The following is a 19,427-nucleotide window of genomic DNA, read 5'->3' as shown; positions in this document are numbered from 1 at the left end:
TCTTGCCGACCCCGCCATCCTGCCATCACAAAGCTGGTCCGTTTGGCTCTGGCACGTCAGCAGACTCTGGCCCTCGGGTCTCCTGAGTGAAGCTCGCTTCCCGGCCCTGCCAGAGCTCCGAGCAGCCCGCTGCCCCCCGGCCAGCGTTGCCCCTCTCCTCGCCAGGCTCCCGAGGTGGTGGTGCCGGCTCCTCGCTTCTCGCAGCATCAGCCGTGGAGGGCAGCGGAGGTGCTCGGAGCTCTTAGACAAGCCCGAGGGAGCGAGGACAGAGCCAGCCGCTGGCCCTTGCCTTTAAATTGGTTTTGCCTCCCCCTAGCCTTGCCTTTCCTGCTCTTATTAACCATTTCTCTTAATTAAGAACAAAATGAACAAGCTGTACATCGGCAACCTGAGCGACAGCGTGAGCCCGGTGGATCTCGAAAGTATCTTTAACGACTCCAAGATCCCCTACACCGGCTCCTTCCTGGTCAAGGCGGGCTACGCGTTCGTCGACTGCCCCGACGAGAACTGGGCGATGAAGGCCATCGAGACCCTGTCAGGTGAGTGTCCGGAAGCCCGGGGTGCGAGCCACCGGCTCCCTCGGCAGCCCGCACCTCCCCGCCACTCCGCTGACCCTCCCGTGGCTGCAGCGCGTCTGGGGGGACCCCACGGGGCGCCCCCGGAGCTGGGGGAGATGGCAGCGGACGGACAGCCCGGGCCGAGTCCCGGGGCTGCGGCTGGCTCTGAGCCTGCCCCGAGTCTGCTCTGCTCCCCACTACCTGTGTGCTGGGTGCCCAGGAACCCGGGGGAGACGCTGTCAGCCGAGGCGCTCGCTCTCTAGGGAGGTAGAGACACACACAGGGACACACACACACACACACACACACACACACAAACACGCAGAGCCAGCAGCGCTAGGGGCTGCAGGGCAGCCGCAGCAGGAGGGCAGTTTGGGGGTCCGAGCGGAAAGCCACCTGCGCCCCCCGCGGCCCGGCTGCTCCCTGCTCCCCTAGCGCTCCGGGGCCCCTCTGCAGGTGGCTCGCCGCCCCTCCTCCCCGAGATGGGCGCACCAGCTCCAGCCTGGCGCCTGCTCTTGCGGGGGGGGCCGGGGCAGCGGCAAGAGGGGGGCCCGGCCGGTTTTTCGTTTTGTCCCCTTTTCCCTTTGTGCTCCCCGGGCCGGCTCGGCGGCAAGAGCACCAGCAGTAGCAGCAGCACCAGCGGGAGGTGGGGTGGGTGCAGGGTCCCGGGTCGGCCGGACCCCGGGGCGGGGAGGGGGCTCGGGGTGCGCGGCCGCTGCGGCCCGCCGGCCCCTCCGCCCCCCTCGAGAGGCTCCGGGCCCCGGCTCCCGCCGCCTGGACCTCCCGAGCTCGCGCTCTGGAGGCCGGACCCCCGGGCCGGGCAGGTGGGCCGGGGGGCGCCGTCCGGGAGGACCCCGGGCCGCCTCCCCGCCCCCCCGGCCGGCTCCGGGGGCCGCGGCGGCCGGCCGTGCGCCAGGAGGGTGGGGGTGTGCGTGTGTGCGCGCGCGCGCGCGTGTGCCTGCACGGCGGGGTCCGTCCGTGCGTGCGTGCGGTGGGTGGGGGTCCGCGCGCCCGCCCGCCCCCGCCCCCGCCCCCGCTGCCAGGCTGCGGCGCTGGCTCTGGCTCGGCTGGCCGCTGCAGCTGCCGCAGCCCCGCGCCCGCCCCGCTCCGGCCCGCTCCGGCCCCGCTCCGGCCCCGCTCCGCCGCCGCCAAGCAGCCCGGCCCGGCCCCGCCGCCGCCGGCCCTTTTTCTGGCCGCCAGAAGACTTCCCGCACGCATCCTGGCTCGCTCCGGGGGGCTGCGGCGGCGATGGCGCCGCGGCCCGATGGGTGGGGGGGCTCCCCGGGCTGTCCGAGGTAGGGGCCGGGGGGCGCGGGGGGAGGAGGAGCTGAAGGGGCGCGAGGAGGAGGGGGGGGACAGGGGCCCCACTCGTTGGGGCGTCGGAGAGCCAAATTTCTGGGAAATTGTGCATTTGGGGGCTCCCGGGACTTGGCGCCCCGTCGCCCCATTTGGGGGCGTCCATCGTTTTTTGGAAAAACGTAACTTGGGGTTTATTTGGGGCTTCCACTTCCCCCCGGTGACCCCACCTTTTCTTGATGCCCCTGGCCTCCGGAAACTACCTGAGGCGGCTTTTGTTGCCGAGCAAAGTGGGGGCGTCTGTAGCCCCCGGCTTTGGGTCTCCGGGAGAAAGGATTGGGGTTATTCCGCTGCGCCAAGGGTGGAAAGGGGGGGGCGGGAGAGTGGGAAACGTGCCCTGAATTTCAGCCGAGGAGGCTGTTCTTTCTGGGCGCTCTCCTCCCTCCTCCCCTCGCCCCCGCCCCTGTGCCAGAGAAGTGAGAGATGAGGTTTGCGATCGGGGTGCAGGCGCCCCCCTACACTTGGGAAGCTTCCGAGGGGTCCCCCTTAGAGGCTTGCCAGCTGCCAGTTTTTCCCCGCGGTTATTTGGGTGCCGCTTTAACTGGAAGAGGAAGGAAAGGAAGGGGCCGGGGGGGGGGTACTGCGGCGGCAGCCCCTTTGGGCGCGCAGCAGCCCAACCCCCCTTTTGCTGTTTGCAGGTAAAGTGGAGGTCCACGGCAAACTCATCGAGGTGGAGCACTCGGTCCCCAAGAGGCAGAGGTAATTGTCTCTCCCTTCCCTCCTCCCCCTCTTCCTCTCTTCTCCCCCCTCCCTCCCCTGCCCAAACCACTGCAGGAAGGGGAGGGGGCGCGGAAAGCGGCCTCTGCGCACCACGAAATGGGGTGCCACGACGGCGCCTGGCGGTCTTAGCCTAGGGCCCAACCAATGTCGAAGAGCAGCCTTTGGAGACCCCTCCCGTCTCCCGACCCCCCAGCCTGTCCCATCCCACACCCTCGGGGCTGCGGGCCAGACTTCGGGGTGGAGAGTGACCCCTGGGGAGGGAAAGGGGTGGAGCGCACCCCAGAACCTGGGGCCCGGACGGACGGGACAGCCCGGGAGAGGGCACCGAGAGGGGGGAGGACTGCGAAATCACCATTTCGGGAGGGGGGGGGTCTGAGCAGGAAATGAGTTGGGCTGATTTGCGTTACATAACGGCCGGGCACGTGAGGGAGTGAGCGGCCCGTCGGCGGCGGCATCCCAGCGGGGGCGAAGAAGGAGAAAACCGTAAGTACATTTTCCGTAGCCCCCCACCTCGTGGCAATGGAGAAGGGTCTCGGCACGGCCGAGTTTCCCAGCTCCCGGCCGCCGCCCGGCCGCCGTCGGCCGAACAGCAAACGTGAGTAGCCATCCCTCTGAGCCCTCCTCCAATAAAAAACCAGCAGGCCCAGGTCTTTTTCCACGTAGACTCCCCCCTCACACCCCCTCCCAGGTTCTCCGAGCCCCCGATTCCAGTGGAGGGAAGGGCGGCAGGAAGCGGGCAGGGCGGTGCTCTGGCTGCCAGTCAGCAGGATGCGCAGGTCCGCCCGACGGCGCAGCCTGTCACTTGACCACCACTCGCCTATGGCGAGGCCGACAATCCTCCCTAGCCTGTGGCGGCCTCCTCCCTGTGGCCCTTCGGCCGTCCTGCACCTCTTGGGCTGCAGCACTGCTTCAGGGAAGCCGGGGTTTCCTGGACCCCCAGAGTCGCCCTTGACGGGGCTGGGAGCACAGTTGGGGGGCACAGAGCGTCTTTAGGCAGGAGCGGGGAGGCGGTGGCAATAGAGCCAGGACAGACAGCCAGAAGGCTTGAATGGGCAGCCGTGTGGACCTAAGAGAAAACCGGGCCCCAAAGGCCCCCAAAACAGCCCCCCACCGTCTGAGGTTATGGGGGGAGGCTTCCCAGAGTGGGCAGTTTGTAGGGGCAGGTGGTTCAAATGACAGGAAGTTCCTGCGGGGGGGGGGGGGCACGACACATAAACAACATTACAGGGAAAACCTAAAGGCCAATTTCAGAACATACCAAGAAGTGAAAAGGTTCTAGAGTGGCCCCATATGGTAAAGCCGCCCTCCTGCTTAGTCCAAAAGGTTCTAGTGAAACACACAAGGAACCTGGCCATCCCTGCCCTTTTGGGGGCGCCCACCCCTCTCCCCCAGAAATAACTCTGGCATCGGGAACTCCTGTTATTTCCTTTGCGCAAAGAGCCCTTTGAGACAAGAGAGTAAAAAAGAATGTTTGCATCTTTAAAGCTTCTTTTCCCATGCGAGGAAAGAAGACAATTTCCTGACGGGCATTTAAAGAAAAGTGGGGGAGTCGAGAGGGGCAGGTCCTGGGGGCTCACTGTGAACTACCCTAGAGACTTGGGGGGCAGCGGTGTGGGGTCCCCCCTTCTGAGCTAGGCTCACCGGGCTGACACCCCTGTATGTATTAGAGCTCCCAGCTGGGGAGAAAGGTCACAATTCTGACCCCCCCCACTTTGAAAGTTGCATTTTTTGATCTATTTGCAAAATGTCTTGGTGCCAGTTCAGACTTGGCTACGTGCCCCCTGCCTAAAGCTGCAGCGCACTGGAGATCCTTTTAGTTCAAGCCGCCTCGATGCTGAGACTAATCAGTCTGGCCCTTTCAAATGGGGGGCATTTACAGTCTGTTAGAAGGTGCCAGGTTTTGTTTCTCTCAGCTCCCCTTCAACGGGGAGACGTAGCCAGGTGCCCATTGCAGAGCAGAATGGGGGCATCGTTTCTTGGGGCCCTCCCTGCCCCCCTCTGGCTGGGCAGCTTAGATTCTGCAGCCTGGCACTGGGAGCCCCACTTTTGCCCCAGAGGAGTCCAGCCCCCAGAAGATGAGATTTGGAAAGCGCTTTGCGCCAGGGAATATCGGGTGGAGACTCCCGCCCCTTAAACTCGGAGGATGTGGGCCCCTCCCCGCCCCAGCCCGGGATCCCCCGCATCTTAATTCGGGTTTCTCTGGCCCACTAATCTCTCGCCCCCGCCCCCAGCCACTCTCGCCCTCCACCCCAATAGCTTCCCCCCTTGCCGGGGGTGGGGGTGAGAAAGGGTGGAAAGGCAAGGAAGGTGCTGCCCCCCCCATTCCCGCGGCCTTTTGGTCGTCGGGTTCGGGGAGGGCATTTCTGGGCGCCCCCACCCCACAGCCAGGCGGTTTGCATTGAGGCCAGACGGTTCCAGCGCTCTGCTCCCAGGACCACCAGGGCTGGGGGGAGGAGAAAGGCGAGCAGGCTGCCGCCTGGGTCATCTGCACCCGCAGCACGTCCCGGGGAGGAAGGGCACCAGGAGGGGTGTCCCTCAGGGTTGGGGGTCCGGAAGGCCAGGCCCTGCAGAGGGCGCTAATATTTATCACCAAGAGCCTCCCGGTCTAAGCGACAAGGGGCGGCCGGGGCCCCACCCCTGCAAAATGACCTTTAGCCCCCCCTCCCCAGGCAGGTTGGAAAGGCAGTTCCCAGAGAGGGAGCGCAGTGAAAGTTGGGGAGCCGGCTGGAGAGGTGATTGGGCGAAAGCTGTGGGCGGCCCGCTCTGGGCGCTGCGGCAGAGGGGTGCAGGGCCGCGGCGGGGGGCGCCCCCGCCCAGCCGGTGGCTTCGGAAGCCAGCCGCAGTCTCCACGGCAACGTGGCACGTCTGCCTCCGGCCGCGCTGCCGAACTTGGGGAAGATGGTAGCCAGGGTTTTAGATGCCCCGAGAAGACGCCATCTTCACGGGTGTCCGCGGGGGCCCTGGCCCACCCCCTAGAGGGATTAGGGTGGACGGGACTTTGTCTCTTTGCTCATGGGAACCAGGCTGATGGAATCGATGCTGGGGATCCCATGCCAGTGCCCCCCCTCCCTTCCCTGTAGGGGGGTAGAGAGGAACGCGGACCTCCGAGGAGCCCCCAGTAGAACAAGGTGGCTGGGGCAGCTGGGATGGGGGCCGTGCCGGCTACTGTGTGATTATGTAAATCGCCATGATGTCACTTGTTCCAGGGGCTTTGTGGCTGGGGAGGGGGAGGGGGAGGTCTCTGGGGGGGGAGGTAAGGGGCTCTACTCGTGGTTCCTACCTTACCCTTTGTCAAACAAACCAGCCACTCGCCTCTCCCCCTCTCCCCTAGCTTCTCTGCCCCCTAAAGGACCCCATCGCCTCTGGCTGGCTTCTCCGCCAGATTTAGCTGGTCCCCTCTGATGGGGGCTGTGTGGAGAGAGGCAGGTGAGACAGAGGCAATTCCCCCCATTCCCCCCCCCCCGTTTTTCCATCAATTAAGGCGGACTCGATCCATTTGTGGCGGTGCCCTGGACTGAAGACTGGCAAGGTGTGCAAGGGCACTGAAAAAGGGCGTCCAAGCTTAGGGCTGTGTGGACAGAAATTAGGGAATGAGCAATCCTAAGCAGGCAGTGTCAAATAGACAGCCCCATATTTACAAAAAAGGAGGCTGGGCCCTACCTTTCCTCCAACACCTGTTGGGCTTCATATCCTAGACAGGAGAGAGTCCAATATGGAAACCAAGGAAGCCCACACACTTCTTAATCTAAAGGAGAGCAAGTGACCCTTTTCTAGAAACTTCAAATGAAGCCACAACAGCCTCGAAAGGTAAACTAAAGTAAAAAAGGAGGCTGCCTGGCTTGAAGGGCTTCCTGAGCCAGGGGGTTATTGACCTTCCTTGGCCACAGTTTATTTTTATGAAATTAGTGACATACACAAGTGGCCAAGGGTGACCCCCATTAAACTATCTCGATTTTGGTTTCCCTCTGATAACAAGGGTCTTTTTAAAACAATGCCCCCATAAGTAGGGGAATTTATCAGGCAACTCCTTGACTTCAAATCTTAAAGAATTAATTTGATGGTTTTTAACTAAACCATAAGAAAATTATTTATTATATATGCCAGGCAATTTTGGTCATGGCTGTTCTTCCCAAGGTTTAGGCAAAATGGCACCTAAAGTACAGCCTTTGAAGAATAGGCAATTTGCCAGATGGACTAAGGTTCTATTTTAAAGGCATTTCAGTTACCTTCCAGTTTTTAATGCACAATTTAAAATTTTAAGTTAGGAATTTTGACTTGTGTCCAATAGCTAAGCACAGGAGGTAAGAGGAAGACACGGCTAGGGAGTCATTTGAAGTCTTAAGAATCCAGTTTTAGTCTTTCTAACTTAACCAATGCTAATAAAGTCCCTTACATCCAGGTCTAAAGAATCAGTCTCGAATTCTTTTATTTTAGACTTTCGACAAGCTCTCTGAAATCAATGACCCACCAAGTCCTCTGTAGTTATTTTAACATGTTTGTCATACAAGAATTTGGAAATTTGGAGGTAATTGGCTGCATTATAGGCATAAGTCTTTCTCCTGGGTTCTGCTTGAGATGATCTCTAAGGGGAGATGATTTCTGAAGTGGTTGAAAATCCTTCCCTCTTACATATTAGAGTAATTAATAGTTGGCCGCTTAAAATAAATAAAATGACAGTAAGAGCCAACTGCCAAGTCACTGTGAAATTTTTTTAGAGGTATTTGTTAAGGTTTTTGGCAATACCTTTTTCTAGGAAGACATTTTTTTTTTTTTAAATGAAGGCATGAAATAGCCATTCACTTGTTTTGGCAGCTAGTATGTGTGATTTGGGGGAGAGATGGAAAGGGGGAAAGCCAGGTCGTTAGCCTGTGCTGTCCTTGGCAGTGTTCTCTTTACATACACAAGGTTCTAGTCACAGAATTGGGGACTGTGCCCCAGATGCCTGGAGGTGGAGTTGCCAACTGGGGAGACTGGTATGTGCAGATTTGGGGTAATGTCCCTAGACATCCCCTGTTCCCTTTACCTCCAGGGTAGCCTGTAGCACCAGAACAATTTGATTTCCTTGGACCCTGCTTCTCCTGTGTCAGGGAACATTATTCAATGATGAGGAACTCAATCTGACTAATAATAATAATGGTAGAGCTATTTGTGTCTGAATTGAACGCTTGTCAAGTGCTCTACATACGTCCTGATATCTGATAATTTAAATGTATTTTTATATTGCAGCTTATTAATGATTAATTATCCTACAATTCTGTAGGAGATTTTAGAATGCATGTTTGTGTCTCTCCACAAATCCATCTAGAGTGGGGGATATAATGACATGGACTGGGCTCGAGAAAACTGCATTTATTAATGGCAGAAAATATCTATATTCCTACCTTCATTAAACTTTGCTAAGTGCTTTATCTAGTTAATTGGAGCTAGTCTGGCCTTCTTTTCGTTTCACTAAAAGCACTCTTGATTTTTCCTGTTAAACATGACCATATGAATGATTAAGTCTGGAATATGGAAGAAATTGGGTTTATAGACATAATGCAGATGAAATGTGCCGTTCTCTCAAGATCCTGCGATTTGATTACATGGCTGTTGGAAAAATCACACAGTGAAGGAATATTCTCGAAGGAACTCAGTGGAGCTTTTACCTGGGTCTTGCCGAGGCCAATTCCTTCTTGAGAATTTTTATTCGATGCTGGGTTATTTCTTTCAGATTTTTTTTTTTTTAGTTTAGCGTGTCTCGTCTCCTGATTGAACATAGGAAACAATTTGAGCATTTTTATAGGGAGGCTGCTTTTCAAACCAAGCCGGTCCAGTCCTATTAACCTCCCAGGTAGAATAAGGTTTTATTATTTTTTTTCTGTTTACTTTTATAAGCAGTGAAATGAGATCATTGGATTTAAAGTGACTTAGATTGGGGTAGGTGGCAGAGTGTTCTTAACCTCCCTGGCTCCCGCTCCCCCAGCTTGTTTAGACAAGGAAAAGAATCGTGGAGGAGGAGAGGGAAACAGCACCTCCCGGAGTACAATGTCTTCCAGACTCCAAGGTTAATTGGATTTTGACTGATTGTCTTGTAGCCATGATAATGATAGGGGATCACGATCAGAAACACCTTTGGGATCACCTCCTTATAGCTCAATTTCTGCTAGGATTTATATGCTTTGCGCACAAACCATCTAAGTGACTAATGCAACTAGTCCTACGTCCAGTTTACAAAGGAAGAAATAGTAAAAGGGTGACAAAGGTGGAGTTGCAGCTCTGCCGGGATGTTTTTTTAAACACTAACCCACCCTTCAGGGGCCCCCTCTTGACAACGTCCCTGACAGGTGGTGCTCCAACCTTTTTCTGTTCCCACACTTTGCTTGGAGGCTCCTTACCTAACCGAACAGCTGATTGCAATGTTCGGACAGCTCCAAAGCTTAGAATTTGTCTCCTTTTTTGGAGCAGTCGATCCTGCTCTGATTTGTTACATTAGTTCTGGTACTTTCCTATATGGAATCATTTGTCTCCCTCTGACCTGACACCCCACCCCTTGGCTATTTGATGACACCGCTATCATGTCTCCTGTCAGGCTTTTCTAGGCTCATCATCTCCAATTCCTTCAGCTGTTACTCTCATGACATGGTTTCCATACCCTTCCACCATCTTTTGGGTGAGCTCCAGGTTTTCAATATCCCTCTTAAAAATTTGTGCCCACAATAGAAAATGTCCCTCTAGATAGAGTTAGCTTAGTGCAGAGATCGGGATGTCATTTTTCTGCCTATGGTCCTACGAGACATGAGCTTTTGTGGGCAAACAGGTCGCATGTGATTGACTTGTCCATCCTGCCTTTGGATTATTTGATTCCCATCCCGGACTAGTGTAGGAGACTTTTTTTTTAACTTAAGTCCACATTTGAAGCTATGTAACCCTACTAAATTGCATGTTAGTTTTACATCCAGCAGTGTGGGCCAGGGGATCTTGGGGGGGGGGGAACAAAGGGCTTAGAAGGTTTTAGGCGTCACATCTCTTCCTTTATTTCTCAGTCCTCTCATTCCCAAATGTCCAAAAGGTGTTTGTTAACTGTTGATGTTGGGGAGCAGATGCTGTCAGGAATGACCTTGCAAGGATAGAATGGGGAGAGGATTCTGGTTTTAACTGGGCAGCCGGCAACTCGTTATAAATAAGCAAGTTTTCCGTTCAGCTTCAATATGATCCACAATTATGGCCGGGTAGGCAGGCAGTGGATAGAGGGGAAATTCAGGAAGGACTTGTGTTCACGCCGGATATGTAGCCTCTTGTTGGCTTTTGTTGTTTCCCCCTAAGATTATTAGAGATTTGTTACTGATTTTGCCTCTCTGGAAGATGGGGGACAATCTGCCCTTAGGGAATTTCTTAAAGTCTGCTCTAGACCTCCACAAAACAAACAAACAAGCCTCCCCCTCCAGCCTCACCCCACCCCTGGTCCTGGATGCTATCTATCCCCTATCGTGGCCGCCTGCTACACCATTCAGTTTCACATTTCTTATCTGTAATATTTTTAAATATTTGATTCCATTTGTTCTGGGAACTCCAGGCATTGATACAATTCACAGTCCCTCTCCCCAGCTCATTTTTATTGCCTCACCTGCAAATTAGATTATTTCAGAATCCTCTTGGTATCCTTTGACAACCAGGAAGCCTCAATTTTCTGAATGGAAAGAGGCTGGAAATAAAAATTTCTCCAAAGGGGAGACCCTCTGGAAATTGAACAAGGCTTGTCCTTAGGTGAAATCCCATAGACTATCTCCAGGCCAGTATCTCGTACCATTTCTGTCCGAAAAGGAGCCTGGGCTCTGGTGATAATGAGATGAGATGCTGAAATCCAACTCGAGTGAACAGACATCTGCATTATAATGTGATCGATAAGTTTGAGGTGATTACTGGAGCTGTTGCTCCCATAATCTTAGGGGAAATCAAGCTTTTCCTTAATCATTTCAGGTACAATCCCATTACCATGGATAAGCAATATGGGGGGTCTACATAGCCCAGATAGTTTGGGGGTATTTTAATGAAGGCATTCTGAAAGGACCAGGAAATGTTTTTTTGGAGGAGGTGGCAATGCTTAATCCTCAATCTGCTTAAGAGAGTGAAAGACCAGAATTAATAAGAAAGATGCTACTACTGTTTTTGATGACACCTCGGGGAGGTATGTTGTGAGGAAATTAACTGGAAATAAAATGTGGCATCACTTTATTTATAAATATTAATACTTAGAGGCAAATTCAAGATCATTTAGCGATCCTTCCCTAACCCTTCCCAGATGAAAAGGAGAAATGTAGGTGCTTGGAGTTTATTATAAATGATGATACCGTCGCTTCTCTTTGGGCATATGGAAACAAATTAATTTTCCAAACCGACCATGTATGAGAAGGAATAAAAAAACCTCTCTGATAGTGCCAAATAACTAACGGCAGGGAGTCTGTCATGAGCTGCTGGCATAGTTGGCCCGAGGCTTCTATGGAGACTAGGGCAGAGATATCCACCACACCTGCCCAGAGGGTCCTGCTGCTCAGCTGCTCTGACTCTGTATCTGAGGCCATTTTAGGCAGGTAGAGGAGGGAGGGGAGCACAGCAAAACCAAACCTTTGGCAGTTTGCTCTTTGAGGGTCCCCTGTAAGCTTGTAGAGCTTTCCGGGGTATAGGTGGTTTTTTTTGTGGCCCAGAGGTAACATCTTCAGGGCAAAACTGAGAGATAATAGTCCACCAGAGTTAGGCAGCCAACAAACTCGTTTCTAAACAGAACTTTTATCTGGGGGTTCAGTTGTAAAGGATAGTTTTCTCTAATGTTGAAGCCAGGAATAGAATCATTGTCTTAAAATGAGGTGAAGGTAGGTGGGGAGAAATGTGGATTTCATCTTGCTAGTGCTGTGCTTTAGTTAAACTAGGTCTGCCTCATTTTCCCAAGTCCCTGGGAATAGTTTATTTTTTTAAAAAAAGGAAGCTGGAAGGGAACTGTTTTTTTTTTTAAACCAGGATCTATACCATTTAACAGCTCTATTGACCCTTTCCCTCAGTTTCTTTCTTTCTTTTTTTTTTTTTTGGTAAACTGAGATCCTTTCCAAATCTTAAATCTCTGATCTTTTATCTTGATAGGAGGTGGATTTTCTACATAGGAAAGCTTAATAAAAGTAACAGGAAGAATATTTTGAAAGGAGAGATGGGCAAGACCTTTCTTTGGTTCAGTGTAAGGTCCCAATGATAAGAAAAGATACACAGTAAGACTTAGTAGCAACCGAGGGTTACAGTTAGACCTTACTCGAAATTTCCCAGTAGGATTGCCTTAAAAAATAAACAAACAAAACAACAAAACCAATTCCTTCCTGAATTTACCTTTATGATTAGATCAACCGTTTTTCCCCCTCCTACTTTGTAAATTTGCTCCTCTTAAAATGGATATGTAGAAAAAACTGATTGTTTCATGTGATTATAGAATTAAAGCTGAAGGGGACTTTATCTAGCCTAATGCCCTCCTCTGAGGTAGGAAGAAATTAAAGTCCGGAGAATTTACCTCTGGTCCAATGTCACATAGGTACAAGTGGCCAAGTTGGAATTCAAATTCAAGCCCATAAGCCTTTCATTTATCTTTCTCACCACTGTGCAATTTGAATCAATGTATTTGGAAATAATTTAATCTCACACAGACTTACTGTGGATCTGTAATTTCCATGAGATGGGGAAATTACTCCCTTCTCTGATCCAGATTTTATCCCTTATTGCAGTATGGATGAAATCTGCCAATGGCTAATTGAGAAGTCGGTAATTTAGAGGGTCATGTTTTCCAAATATACCCCTCCTTAATTCCTTCACCTTTGTTTCCTCTGATGACAACAGAAAAGAATGGAAATATTTTGGAGGGAAACTAATTAGTCTTTTACAAATTGCTTTCCCTCTCAAGATCTGTTTCTTCACTTGTAAAATGCAGTTGAAGGGACTACCTATTTTCAACAGACGGCTTCCAGTTCTAAATTTGTGATCATTGATCTCTGGGTCTCTTTAGTTATTTGAAAATTCACACATAGAAGTGAAATATTTAAGATAAAAAGATTTAAAGATCCATATGTCAAACTCGTGGCAGTTCCCTTTTCTGTATGTGGAGAGGTGATGGGAACAAATGAGCAGCTGGATGTTCCTCAGAGTTCTAAAAAATCTGAAGGGCGTTGTCTCAGCCCCATTGACATTCTGTAGGTGTTCCCCTGGACTATCATTAAATGACAGAATGAAAGTTTAAAATACATTTTTTTTCTAGTATCACAAAGATTATGGATCCCAGGAAGAATTTGACTATATGCTAAAGAGTAGCACCTGTTCACAGATAGAAAGGGGGGTGAAGGGACATTTTGTATCTTTTGAAACAGATTTGTTTAGTAGAATCATGAAAACGTATACAACAAACTACTTCACACCAGCACAAGGTAGTTCAAGGGTTGCTCTTTTCAACTCTTCTTGGGTTTAGGAGATGAGTTTTAAAAACAGGAGATCAAAGTAATCTTAGTGCCGAGATTAAAGCTTGAGCCTATGTTTTGGAAAGGGTGCAGAACAGTCATCCTGCCAGGTTTTTTTTTTTTCTCTGAGAATGCAGGATTGCCCTTTAAGTTTGTTTCTTGAAAGGTAGCCAATTCAGATGTGGCAAGTTAGAAATCTTTGGAAATGTATTTTTATGGGAAACTGTTTACAAATTTTCTCCTAATGAAATAAGTCTTTAAACATGAATTTTCATTTTTTTCTTTTTGTTTTTTTCTTCTTTTCGGGCTCCTAAGGATAAACAAAGCTTTTCGAAATCTCTCTAGCCTTTTGATTCCTTCTCGGGTTTGGGTGTCACTTTTGCTTGTTTTAGTTCCTGCACTAATTATCCACATAATGCCAAAGAACACAGTTCATGTGTGTGAGTTGAGTTTTGCTTCCTGCCTTCTTGTATAATAATTTATTAGGGCAATGTGTTTAAAATAAGTAGAACAATTCAGGGTTTCATATCCCTCAAATTCATGCCCAGGAAATGTTTGTTTATGCAAGTTGGCTTGTAACATTTTATAGGTGTCTATTTTGTTTGGGTTATAAAATTTTGAAATTTTGTGCTTTGTGTGGGACTAAATACAGACACATATGGAAATAGAACTTCCCAGAATTCAGGCTGACTCACTCATAACATTGCCAGGATATACAATATATATGTGTGTATGTATTTTGAAAAATACGTATATATGTGTGTTCAAATTGAAACATATAAAAATTTCTTGTCATCAACATTAATCAAGTTTTGAAATTATGGCAGAGGAAAAGATCCAAGAGTCTTTTTTTCCCCCTATAGCTGATGGGTTTTTTCCACCTGCCCTCATAAAATAAGCTGCTCAGTTTTATTATTAAGCCGTTCGGGGTTCCTAATGCTACTCTGCTGTCAGTGCCTCCATTTTCCATGGGCTAATTATTTATTTTGCAGGGGATTCATGCCCTCTTATTCTCTTCCCTTGTACTGCCCATTTTGCCCATTAGCAGGTCCCTCTCTAGAGCACAGACCCAGACAACTCCATTTTGCTGTTTCAAGGTTTGATCAATGCAGGTGGAAGCTCTTGGTTCCAAGGGAGATTTGTGTTACGGGACAGACTAGTCACCAGTGACATGCTTGTCTTTCTTCCCATTAGGCACACTAATCCAAGTGGACCTCCGGTAGTCAGGTTAAAAGATGCTTTAATAGCCTTCCGACCAGTGCCTCAAAAGATTGACACATGGGATCATAAATATAGGGATGAAAGGAATCTTACAAGTCATCTAGCCCACTAACTACCCTTTTATCATACAGATGAGGAAACTGAGACTGGAGAGTAAAAGGTTTTGGAGTTGTTTCTAGCCATATATATATATATATATATATATATATATATGTATAGATATAGATATAGATATTGATATATATCCATCCCCTTCCATATCAAAAACCATCAAATTGACTTGATTCAGAATTGACAGACCTCTAAGGCTCTGTTGAAGCCTTCTCCCCCAGGGTCCATTCTAATATCTCTGCCTGTGTCACCACAGTCTTCCCTCTTGTTCACTGATGATTGAGCTTATCTCAGGAAGTTTCCTTATATCTGGGTATTGGTGCAGTGCCATGGTCCAGTGTGGCAGGGCACCCAACCCTCTCGTTCTGTGGCTTTTCCCCCCCTCTAGTTTTCAGAAAATATACCCAGAATGCTAGTTATATAGGTTCAGGGTCCAAATGATCTGGATAATCACAGATCCTTTAGGAATATCTCTGGAAAGGTGTAAATCTGCTTTGGGATATGTTTCTTCCATATGTGAAGTGTGACTGATAAAGAAAAGAGCACCCTGGTTATCAGGAGAACTAATGTGGGAAATAACCATCAATCACTGTTTGAATAGTGAATCTCCCTGACAGTGGGGTCTACAAAGGGGTGGATGATTTAAAACCTCTGATAACTTAGAAACCTCCTTCCCTCCCTGAGTGACTAAGGAGCAGCATTTGACTGATAGAGAGGAAATGCAGATTAAACAGCTCCCTCTCAGCTCTGGAAGGAAGAGTAAAAAAAGAGAGAGAGGGAAGGAGGAAAAAGTCTGTGCCTGGATGATCCTGACCCTCAGGGTGAGAGAGATTGTAGTTCGTGCCTTGGCAGCCTTCCCTAGGTGGGAGGGAGCCTCTTTCCAGCCGTTAGCCTGTCTAGAGAAGGCACGTCCAGGTTAAAGGGGGCCTATTGTCACTTGGCTTGGGGAGGCAGCGAGAGGCATGGATTTGGCCGAGACCTTCCGACTCTCAGCCTCTTTTCACACAGTACTTTTCCCCATGATCCTTTTAATTTTAATGAAGTGTTTGGGAGGTGACTACCTTTTACCATTTAATTAACATTTTAAAAATCTGATTTAATTGGGATTATGGGAGGATGTCATCCTAGAGCCATGACAATTTCCTTAAGCATGGGCTGCAGTCTCCTTGCTGGACTCATAATTTAAAAAAGAAAAAAAAAACAAACCCAAGCTGCATAAAAATAATAAAGGTAAAAATCTGTTGTCATTATTTGACTTCCTTTGGGATTTCAGATGTACAGTTAGCAGATTCAGATAGGAGAGAGGCTCCGAGCTGGAACGCCACCACAGAAAAATTACTTTTTCATCTGTAAATATAAAGGTTGTATTTGACCTCCAAGTTCCTTTCCATCTCAAAATCTGAGAGCCTTTGTCTTAAAAAGAATTGGGACCTAGTAAGTGGAATTTTAAAATTCTATTGGCTTTTCATTTGATAGTAGCATTTAAAAAAAATCAGAACTGGGACTTGGATTGGTGTCGAATAATAGCTAGCTCTCTCTCTAACTGCTCCATTTTAACTTTCTCAAGTTTGATGAGGTATGTGGAGACATCTGGAAGTAGTATCTAAAGCTGACCCTTCAGGGTCCAAGTCAGAAGGCATTTTGGCTGTGTGACCCTGAGTGAGTCATTTCATTTCCCAGTGCTCCAACCAACCTCAAAACTCTGTCTCATAGAATTGGAGGGGCTCATCTGCATTAATGAAGGGAGTTTACTCATCTGAGAGTAACTGAAGTAAGAAAATCTCGAATTTAATTCTTTTTTTTTTAGGTTTTTGCAAGGCAATGGGATTAAGTGGCTTGCCCCCAAATTTAATTCTTAACCTAGCTCTAGTCTCAGATTATATGAGAATGCCCCCCAAGTCTCTTTTTAAATGCCTCCTACCTCCATGTCACTTAGTAAATAGTTCCTGTTTGCTTCCTCTTCTCCCCTGTCTCTCCTCTACTTTTTAACTTGAGCTAAGCCTCCTGTGGGAAGATCCTCAGATGTGGATCTCACTACTTTGCAGCCATACTCCTCATCAGAGGTTGAGTCTGCTCCAATTTATGAGCGGGTGGTCCATACAGTAAGATGAGGCAGGGTTTTAGAAGGGTGTGGCCAGCTCTGGGCTATGCCCAGTGGCCCCTCTCTGCCCCAGTGATTGAAGAGTTAAACGTCTTTGCTCTTTGGTTTGCCGGACCAGGGGCTCTAGGGCAGGCAGCAGTGGCAGCTAAGTGCCTATCATCTCTGAACAACTGGAAAAAACACCCAGGGCCTGAAGGTGCTGGCCAAGGTCATAGTGTTTCCCCAAGTTGAAGGTCTGGAAGCTGTAGATGACTCAAAGCCTTTAGAAGGATGATCTCTCCAGGAGGATGGATCATGGCCCAGGGTAGTTTATCCTGAGGCTTATCTTTCAGGCAGTTTTCTGTCTGTCTCTGGTTGTAGAGAGATACACATAAATATATGGGAGCGTTGTGGCTTAGAGAGGAAAAGGGCTAATTTTATTCCACCACCTGATTGACACTCGTTGCCCTCCGCCATATGCAGTAATGGATTGAGGCTCAGAGCAGGATGTTCATTTAACCCACTTGCTCGTCCCTGTATCTGTCTTGCAGAGACTGCCTGCTGCCAATGTGCTGAAAGCTAATGTCTTATACTTGGAAACTGAAAAGGTTGGGTGGCTTGTGTGTCTCAAATGTGGCTCTTCTCTCTTTCCCTTGCCAGATCCTATAATGCCCTTCTGATATTTTGGTTTGGGAAATTTCTGAGGACTCTTCCAATTTAAAAAAAACAATATTTATTGATATCATTCTGTGTTGGAGACACTTTTCTTGTATAGAGTCTCTCTCCTCTACCCATCTCTTCTAACAACAACAAAAAAGATCAAAGTGGACTATACATGCTATTTTTTAACCTCAAAACTCCTTAAGAGAGAGAGGTACATTTTTTCCCCTTTTATTTGATCTGGGATTTCAATAGCGTAGGGAACTTCCAGGGAAGCATCTCCTTTCAAAGCAGATCTGCCCCGTGTCTCCAAATTATGATCTGAGAGCAGAGCTTCTTCAGCATTCTCAATATTGTAGTTCCATTTGGAAGCCTGGTGAAGGTGATGGACTTCTTTTTCAAATATTTTTTTTAATGCGTAAAACAAAATACAAGATTACAAAAACAGTTCCATTATATTGAAATTATCCAGCTATTAAATGAGAAGTTCAATTACCTCATGTTAAGAACCCCTGAGTCAGAGGGTTGGTTAGGGGTATTGAAAAGTTAAGTGATTTTTCCAAGGAGGAATATGCAAGTCCACCTCAGGTGGGACCTAAAAACTAGATGTCGAGGATTCTGAGGTCAGTTCTCCATCTGGTATACCCTGCTTCCTATTTGTATTTTCTTCTCCCTTCTTGATGAATGTATTGGAGCTTTGTCTTCAATTTTAGAGGAGCATTTCACACAAATTTCGTTGGGGATAAGAGCAAGGTTTTCAAAAGATCCGAATCATCTCTGCTCACAAATCCAAGAGAATTTGAATTTTTCTGCCTTGCCTTTAAGGTGTAAAGGGGGGAGAAGCAGCACAATTTCACAGTCATCTTATTGATATATCAAATGAGTCCTTAGGTGGAGGATGCCTGCTGCTAATAGGAGCGTCCATGAGGATTAGGTCCTGGTGTTCCTGAGAACCTCAGACAGTGATTTCCACGCAGAATTGATCAATCAATCAATAGACATTGAATGTCACCTTTGGTTTTGGATTTAGGAGCTACCCAATCTATATGAAATTTGAAGAAGAAGAAATCAAATGTATGAATCTGGGTAATTAGGTTATTGAAAATTCATTTTCAATGGAATAAAATAAATAATAGCTGCTCTGATGGGCAGGAGGCTGTGAACTTGGAGAAGCAACAAATCAGCCGCTGCCACCTCTAATGAGGACATGGAGCTCCCTAGGGTTTGGACCAACATTTCTTGGACAATTAGCTAGATTGAGATTGTTGTGAGCAGAATATTAAAATTTATTTTTCACAATTGCTGCAGAGTGATTTTTTTCAAGATTGTAACAAAGCCCCTCCCCAGTTTTAGAATTAGAAATCAATTTTAAACCCATATTTCATGCCTTACTCTTTTGCAGTATTTTAAATGTCCACATGCATTTTAAAAGAGTGAGTATCAATATTTCAGTGCTTTGAACTTACCTCTAAGAATTTTTTAAAAATTGGTCAAATTGTAAGCTTTTGTCAAAGCAAAAAGATGATTCTTAGATATAGAATAATTTTACTGAAAAATACTTGGTGAGAATAGTAATTGAGACTATCTGGAAGCAAAGTTTGTTTTGAAAGAAGGAAATTCTACAAGGTTGCATGGGACTGGTTTCAGAAATCTCAGTAAACTCAGTTATTAAAACTTTTTAAAATTATGTTGTGAAATGCTTTCTTTTCAAACAAAATAGAATGTTGGTGTGGCTGTTTTCCATGGCTGCTGTAAATATTTAGTGACTAAAATATTTATCAATGCATAATTTATAAATTCGTTTAAGCTAGTTACTTAATCTCCTATATTATTTTTTTTAAAAATGCAGTTACAGGCACCAAACAAATGTAGTTATTTTACTCTGTCAGACTTAAGATTGTTTTGTGCAATGAGGTTTTGAAATGAGGTATTATTAAAGTCAGTACTGCTGAAAAAATAATTTTTATAAAAATGATCCTATGACCATTATTTGATTTTAATTTGTTTTCTCTGGAGGAGCTTAGTTCTTTTACATTTGGGTGGTGTGTGTGTTCAGTCAATTTTTTCTTTCAAATGGCAGGGTCCAAGATATTTTAAAACAAAAGAAATCTTGGGGCTGGCTCCATGGGTAAGATTTTACGGTTTTTCCTGTCGAACCCTTGCCACCTCTAACATATCGTAGGGGAAACAGAGGCAGTTTTTATCTTCGCTCTTTTAAACTGAAAATATGCTTAAGCTTTTTTGAATGTTTCTAAAATGAAG

General features: G+C 48.0%; 1 protein-coding gene across 1 annotated transcript in view; it reads left to right on the top strand.

The window, feature by feature from the left end:
* The first annotated feature begins 288 nt into the window (after positions 1 to 288).
* Positions 289 to 19,427, top strand: part of IGF2BP3 (insulin like growth factor 2 mRNA binding protein 3) — a 103,278-nt gene continuing 84,139 nt past the window's right edge. The window contains exons 1-2 of the mRNA XM_074195470.1: positions 289 to 539; positions 2,552 to 2,612. Of these exons, the coding sequence (XP_074051571.1) occupies positions 365 to 539; positions 2,552 to 2,612 (236 nt within the window). The 5' untranslated portion in view covers positions 289 to 364. The remainder of the gene's footprint in view (positions 540 to 2,551; positions 2,613 to 19,427) is intronic.

The sequence above is a fragment of the Macrotis lagotis genome, chromosome 7 (genome assembly GCF_037893015.1).
Source record: "Macrotis lagotis isolate mMagLag1 chromosome 7, bilby.v1.9.chrom.fasta, whole genome shotgun sequence".
NCBI lineage: Eukaryota > Metazoa > Chordata > Mammalia > Peramelemorphia > Peramelidae > Macrotis > Macrotis lagotis.
The sequence above is the reverse complement of the archived record's forward strand: the minus strand, read 5'-3'. Positions and strand labels throughout refer to the sequence as shown.